We start from the raw sequence: 6,719 nt of genomic DNA on the forward strand, positions 1-6,719 counted from the left end.
CCAGCCAACCTGTGCATTTTCCTGCACTGCCCTCCCCACAGACGCACAGCGTTTATTTTTTAAATACTTTAAAGCATTAAGCAATGAAACATTGTTTTTTAAACTTGCAAACACTTTGTAATGGAAATGCATTGTGGAGGATGATTTGGAGCAGAGTTTTTGAATAAATTGTATCGCGTATATGTGCAGTATTTTGCCTTTATGTTATGTAGCCTAGTGGATTTATAGTAGCCTATTATCCACACGTTCGTAATAACTGTGGACATATATGAACCTTCTGGAAGGTGTATTGATCTAGCCTGTTTTAAGATTGAAATGTATTTTCCATTTTACTAATAATAATCAAAATACTTTCATTTTACCAACAACCGGCTTTAACTAGTGGAGGTAAAAATAAATAAAATAAACGTTAGAAAATGAAAGTAGGTGTCTTAGTAATATTATTATCCATTGCAAATATATAAACAGTAGCTCTCTCATTTTGAAATACTAAAATATTAAACAGACAAGTCCTATAGGTTACATTAAGAAAACACACATTACAAACAACCATATCCTACATGTGACATTATTAATAGATTCCTTAAAGAATGGTTTACTATGTGAACTTTATATTATTCAAAAGTATGGTGTTTTCTATTGTATTTAATAGCCAGCATATTAAGTCTATTGGCTAGATTTGTCTAGCCTACTAAATACTAGGAGTAAATAGTTAACAAAAGGCATTGAAGCGTAACCTATAAGGAGACAGTATCACACAAATACACTCCTCTGGGTAATGGGGTTTTGTTTTTAATTCTCAGTTGCCTATATTAAATATACACTACGCATCTGGACAGATGTGCAGGCAGGGCACCGCGGTGAATCCCTTGTTTGGTTTCTAAAATCCATCTATTAAGTATTTGCAAAGAGCCGTAAAAGTGATTGGAAGACGTCACGGGTGTCAAAACAGGTTCCTTCAGTTGATTGGTCAATTTCACGTGTCTGCAGACTCACGTGCTTCCGGTTGGTGTGGGAAAAAAAGTGTGTGAGAGCCTGAACGATTTTAGGAGAGTTTGCTGAGATCGAGCTGTCATAGATTAGAGAAACCCTGGGACTTCAAACCAGCGCGCAATGTGTTGCCAGTTTTATCAAGCAAGCAGACTATGACAATTGGAAATAACCCCCTACATACTTGTAGGATGTCGAGAATTTGAGTAGATTTATTTCATTAAACCGAAATATTTATTCTATTTGAATTGTAGTCTCCTGTAAAGTCTCTTAATAATTGGATACAAATATTATTCACCAACAAGTGGAATTTGGTTTGGAAAGGGAAAAGGGAGGCAAAGTGAACTGGCTTCAGTTATGGAAGAGCAAAAGGGTCAAAGTAGCCGGGATTCGAGCGAAGGGGAGAGCGTTTCCCTGTCTCCAAATCTGCCTTCTCCTCTGATCCTGCCTCACCCGGCGGCGCAGCAAGCTCACAGAACCACCAACTTTTTCATTGATAATATTTTGAGGCCAGACTTTGGGTGCAAGAAGGAGCCAGGGAACCGGGACCGGGCGCAGACCTCACGCAGAGAAAATGTCAACCCTTTGATAATAAGGCCATCTAACCCTAGCACACTGTGCCAGGATTCAAACTGTAGTAGTGACAGCGCTTCTTCGTCGTCTTCTTCTTCTTCTTCTTCTTCGCCGTCGTCGAAACAGAGTCAGTTAAAGCAAGACGAAGGTAATGGAACTAATACGACGAAGTATGGAGAAAATAACAACTCCACTATGATTGTGAGCTTAAATAAAGGTGCCAATGCGAAGAAGGACGCGCAGCCGCTGCTATGGCCTGCCTGGGTCTATTGCACAAGGTACTCAGACAGACCATCTTCTGGTAAGACAACAGATTGTTATTCCTCTCCCGTACTGTCTTCTCTTACTTTGCCATTGTGTTATTAGCTGTATCCCATTGTACACTTTGCTGAAGCTATTGGAAAGCGCAAAAAACGAACAACACGAATGCGTCTGGAATATGACTCATAAGATTTGTGCGAGCATGGAGTGGCTTTCAAAACGTGTACAGTAAATAGTTTTGAATGTTAGTAAATTTTATGTTTTGAAATTTACTAACAAGTGAAGTGTAGATGTAAAAAGTTTTTTTTGGAATATAAACATTAATGCGTAATGTTATAACTGAAAACAAAACTGAAGAAAAATATCAATTTTTAATATTTAATATTTTCTGTCAACATATATTTGAAAACACGATTTAAAGTTTGGGGGCCTTACAAACTCGGAATAAATCTCAGGCCCAAAGGCCGCAGATTGAGAACACATTTTGCCTTTCAGAAACAGTAAATGGCGTTAGAAAACACTCGCTCCTTAGAAGAAATCTGTCCGCATCTTAGAAATCCCAGCATAGCAAATTTCATGTACCCACGGAGAATTAAAAAAAAATGGTGTAGATATTTTGCTAAGATATTAAATATACTAACGGTACAGGGTATTATATCTAAATATAATAATGATGTTTGTATTTGTATACGATCCGTGTAATGCGAGTTAAAACCAGCATTTCATGCTTGAAACCCAGTCCAAGACTGAAGTGTATTGTATTTTATTATAAGAGCCTATGCAGCAAAAATAAAATAAAATAAAAAAACAGTAAGAGTATGTGTAATTAAAAAGTTAAAACATACAGTATATTCTGAGTAGAATATGTTAAATACATTATTATATTCAATTGCGAATGAGTATTTGTATAATAGATAACCGTGTCTATTCATCGCATCTGTACAATACAGGTATATAATTCAATGCGCATATTGTTTTTTTTCTTAATTTCAATTTCACCTAACTGCTTGTGACCATGGTGTATTCCATTGTGTCTATAGCAAATTATAGGTAACAATATTTTGTTGAAGCAAGTGAGCTAATAATACAATAAGATACAATGCATCACGTATTGGCAGAGTGTAAGGGTTCGCTGTTTTCCTTTCTGTGAAAGTGGTCAATTTGCCAGAGAGGTCTAGGTAGTACTGCTACTGGCGCGCAGGATACTTCAAAGCTCAAAAAAGCTGCATTGATTGACTAAACTGATTGATTGACCGATTGCGCTGTCAGTCCAGAACAGGTTTGCAAATGTTTTAGTTTTCACTCAAGTAGTAAAATGATATTGTTAGGATTCCTGTGGATTGTTTAGACGGCGGCGTGTTATGGAAAATAGTTTTGCAGTTAGATACTTCCTAACAACTAACAGACTATCCTAACAACCAAAAATATTGAAATACATAAAATAATGCATGGTTCGCATGGTTCACACATACCGATTTTCTCGGGGCTGCACACATTTAGCTACATATCAAATAGAAAATGAGGACTAGCCATTGGTTCAAGTTATTAAAAGGATCACATCGCTTGTCTTTTTAAATTATCCATGCAACTTGATAGTAAAAAAAATAATAATAAAGGGGTTATATATTTGAAATGTATTTGTCAATTTCTAACCGACATAACTATAGGCACACTACATGGGTTTATAGTACTGTGGTTTTTTAGAAGAATCAGTTTATTTGAAAACAATGCTGTCTAGTTGGTGAAATATGTAAACATAGCTGCAAATTAATGTTGAATTTTGCGAGTATAAACATAAACATATGCTTTGATGTTGCTTCCATTACAGTTTGGAACTTATCGAGTAGGTATATGTCCCTGTACTCTCATGCAGAAAAGGAAGCATAACAATATTTTATATATTGGATAGGAGGCTCATTCAATTGACTACATTTTTTTAGAACTTCAAAACTCAAAATAACTGCATTACCAATTTTGACCCGAGCTATGTGTACATTACCCTTTTTATTAGTTTAATATTGATATCTATCTATCTATCTATCTATCTATCTATCTATCTATCTATCTATCTCTGTCTGTCTGCCTATCTCTGTCTGTCTGTCTGTCTGTCTGTCTGTCTGTCTGTCTGTCAAACGTATTAACCCGGCTTTTTTTTTTTTGGTGAACATTTTGGTTTATTTTTTATTTTTGCAAATATTTGCATTCAAGTCTTTAACTGTTAAAAAAACGAAGACAGGAATGTTAAACATATTTTAGTTTATTGAGGTTGTTTAAACGTGAGTTGTGTTGCGCTTTCTGCAGTTAAGAGCAAGATTTTTTTTTTTAATTTTTTCAGCATAAAGTTATTTGTCTAGACGTTGTGCTAAATATTGTTTTGACAGACAATTGGTAGCAAATGTCTCGAGACAAAGACTGTGTGCTGATTATAATAAACATGGCGGTCTGTTTGCTTCCTATTGTAATCACTATATTGCTGTGCTTTCTATTATTACATGCAATAGTATTTCTTAAAATATGTTAATATTAACTCACATGCTGTTAACGCTTGTTTTGTTTCTGTTTTAGGTGATATAACCCAATTTTTATATGAATACATATCAACCGTTTGTAAAGATGCTGCATTACGGGGGGGTAATGATAGGAATGCAGAAGTGAAAGCATTTATTTTAAGTATATATTACACTTTTAGAACTTTGCATACAAACAGACCAAAAGTAGGAGTTTACTTACTTCTAACTTGCATTTTGTCATTGCCGATGTCAAACACATTTAATAAAAAATACACTATATAATAAAGGAGCGTTGAAAATACTGCTTAAAATTGCCTAATTAATTCACAGATATTTGTTCTGTAAAGAGTTGCATTCAAAATGTTACCCGTAGTTTTGTGTTTCTAAATGTATTTAAAAATTCTAGTGTATAATTCTGTTTTATTATAGGTGCATCATTATTTATAAAGTATTTATACTAATATTGAACAGCTTTTACCAAAATTTAAAAACAAAACTGAAAAAATAAAACATGTCAATAGTAAGGTAAATTTACTGGAAAAATACGCTATTTTTGTAATGTACATAAAGGGTGTCTTTTTTTGCAGAGACATTATGCTGGGCCTGTGATCAAATTAATACCAAACAAACTTCGAATGAACAAAAAGGGCATCAAGCATATAACACAACGTGTGCATAGATTAATGTGGTACTGTGAAACCAAATGCAAACCCATCCTAATATTTTTTCACGCCGTTAGATCATTTTGTGCGTCTCAAATAATACAATAAACGCCAAGTCTGTGGCAAATAGATTGTGTTTATTTCTTAAACATTTGGTTTTACAATCTACCTAAGGTCGAATAGAATACATCCATATTTACATCCACGAGCATTATTTATCGTTATTTATACCTTTTTTTTTTTTTTTACTCCAGGTCCACGCACGCGAAAATTGAAAAAAAAGAAAAATGAGAAAGAAGACAAGCGACCTAGAACAGCTTTCACAGCCGAGCAGCTGCAGAGACTTAAAGCCGAGTTTCAGGCCAATCGGTACATTACAGAGCAAAGGAGACAGACCCTGGCCCAAGAACTCAACCTCAACGAGTCACAGATCAAAATCTGGTTCCAAAACAAGAGGGCGAAGATCAAGAAAGCCAACGGCCTCAAGAACGGCCTGGCCCTCCAGCTGATGGCACAGGGGCTATACAATCATTCCACCACCACGGTTCAGGGCGAAAAAGGAGACAGCGAATGATCTTGCTTTTAAAATATACTCTAAAGACAATGAGCAAAGAGGAATGAAGAGATTCTGAGGAATAATAAAAGCGAATGGACTGAGACAGGTGCTATTTAAATCAAATCTATGTCTATCCCATAGTATATGAACTTAACTATAAATGACAAACATTATAAAAACAATAATAAACAGCATATGACGTTGTATATATTTAATATCAGGTAAGGATGTGTCTAGCAATCCCTACTTGCTGGAGATTTTATCTTTTCGTTTTCTTTATGATGTTGTTGCTCACTGTTTTAGTACGTGTCTGATACAGAGATTGTTTGTGATTTGTCTTCCCCCAACCCCCACATATTCACAATTCTATACAGACCGCGATCCTCGACCGCCGCTAAAGCCAAAGAATTCATTATGTTCAGAAGTATGTAGTCTGAAATAAAATGTAGAATGTGCTCTCCAATGATTTTTGTTTTCTGGCTGCAATTAATTACTTTCTCATTATTTATTATTTTAAGCACTTCGTGAAATAATAAAAAAAAATTAAGGTAATGTTGACAAATATCAAAACCATAGAACGCATTGTTGTGCACCACGTTCATTCAGACGTGAGATTATTCTTTTTTTTTTTTTTTTTTACAGTGTTTAAAATATTGCGAGACGTGTACACAAAGACTAACAAAGAGGTTATTAAATTCGATAATGTTGAACAAGAATTGTTTCGAAATAAATATTTTTTATTGTTATGTATAAAGGTTGCTTGTTTACTTTTATTTATGTATTTATTTTTTAACACACACTGCACACACTGCTGCTCTTTTTGCTTGCCCTTTGTTTTGTCAATTTGTAGTTTCCAGGTGATTCTAAATGTAGTCTGCCCATATTTTTATAGTTGAGGTTGGACTGTAGTACATGGTTAAGTGACTTAACCAAGGTCAGACTTTACTTTGTGGCCGAGTCTGGATATTAACCCATGGCCCCTACTTCGCAACTGTAGTGTTATTTATTTGATTTGTTACATCAATTAGCGCCACTTTCTTCATGTGTTTTTTTTTTTTTTGTTTTTTTTTTTGCAATAGACGAGATATGTAGCACAATTTATATTTCACGCAACAAAAAAAGCATATTACTACTGTTTTTTTTTAATGGACATTAATAATTACTTTT

At 34.7% G+C, this 6,719-nt stretch overlaps 1 protein-coding gene across 2 annotated transcripts; it reads left to right on the forward strand.

Annotated features, from left to right (window-relative positions):
• The first annotated feature begins 1,044 nt into the window (after positions 1-1,044).
• Positions 1,045-6,306, forward strand: LOC117400213 (homeobox protein engrailed-1-B-like). Of its 2 annotated transcripts, none has more exons than XM_033999792.2 (2): positions 1,045-1,864; positions 5,251-6,306. In XM_033999792.2, exons 1-2 carry the CDS (start codon positions 1,348-1,350, stop codon positions 5,568-5,570), a joined length of 837 nt encoding a protein of 278 aa, XP_033855683.2. In that variant the 5' UTR covers positions 1,045-1,347; the 3' UTR covers positions 5,571-6,306. The 2 variants fall into 2 exon arrangements, with proteins under 2 accessions (XP_033855683.2, XP_058888390.1); XM_059032407.1 differs by having other exon boundaries at positions 1,045-1,711.
• The last annotated feature ends 413 nt before the right edge of the window (positions 6,307-6,719 follow it).

Source organism: Acipenser ruthenus, chromosome 10 (assembly GCF_902713425.1).
Source record: "Acipenser ruthenus chromosome 10, fAciRut3.2 maternal haplotype, whole genome shotgun sequence".
Lineage (NCBI taxonomy): Eukaryota > Metazoa > Chordata > Actinopteri > Acipenseriformes > Acipenseridae > Acipenser > Acipenser ruthenus.

Coding starts and splice junctions, on each gene's coding strand:
- LOC117400213 (XM_033999792.2), top strand. CDS start 1,348: ATGGAAGAGCAAAAGGGTCAAAGTAGCCGGGATTCGAGCGAAGGGGAG. Junction 1,865..5,250: donor CTCAGACAGACCATCTTCTG/GTAAGACAACAG, acceptor TTTTTACTCCAG/GTCCACGCACGCGAAAATTG.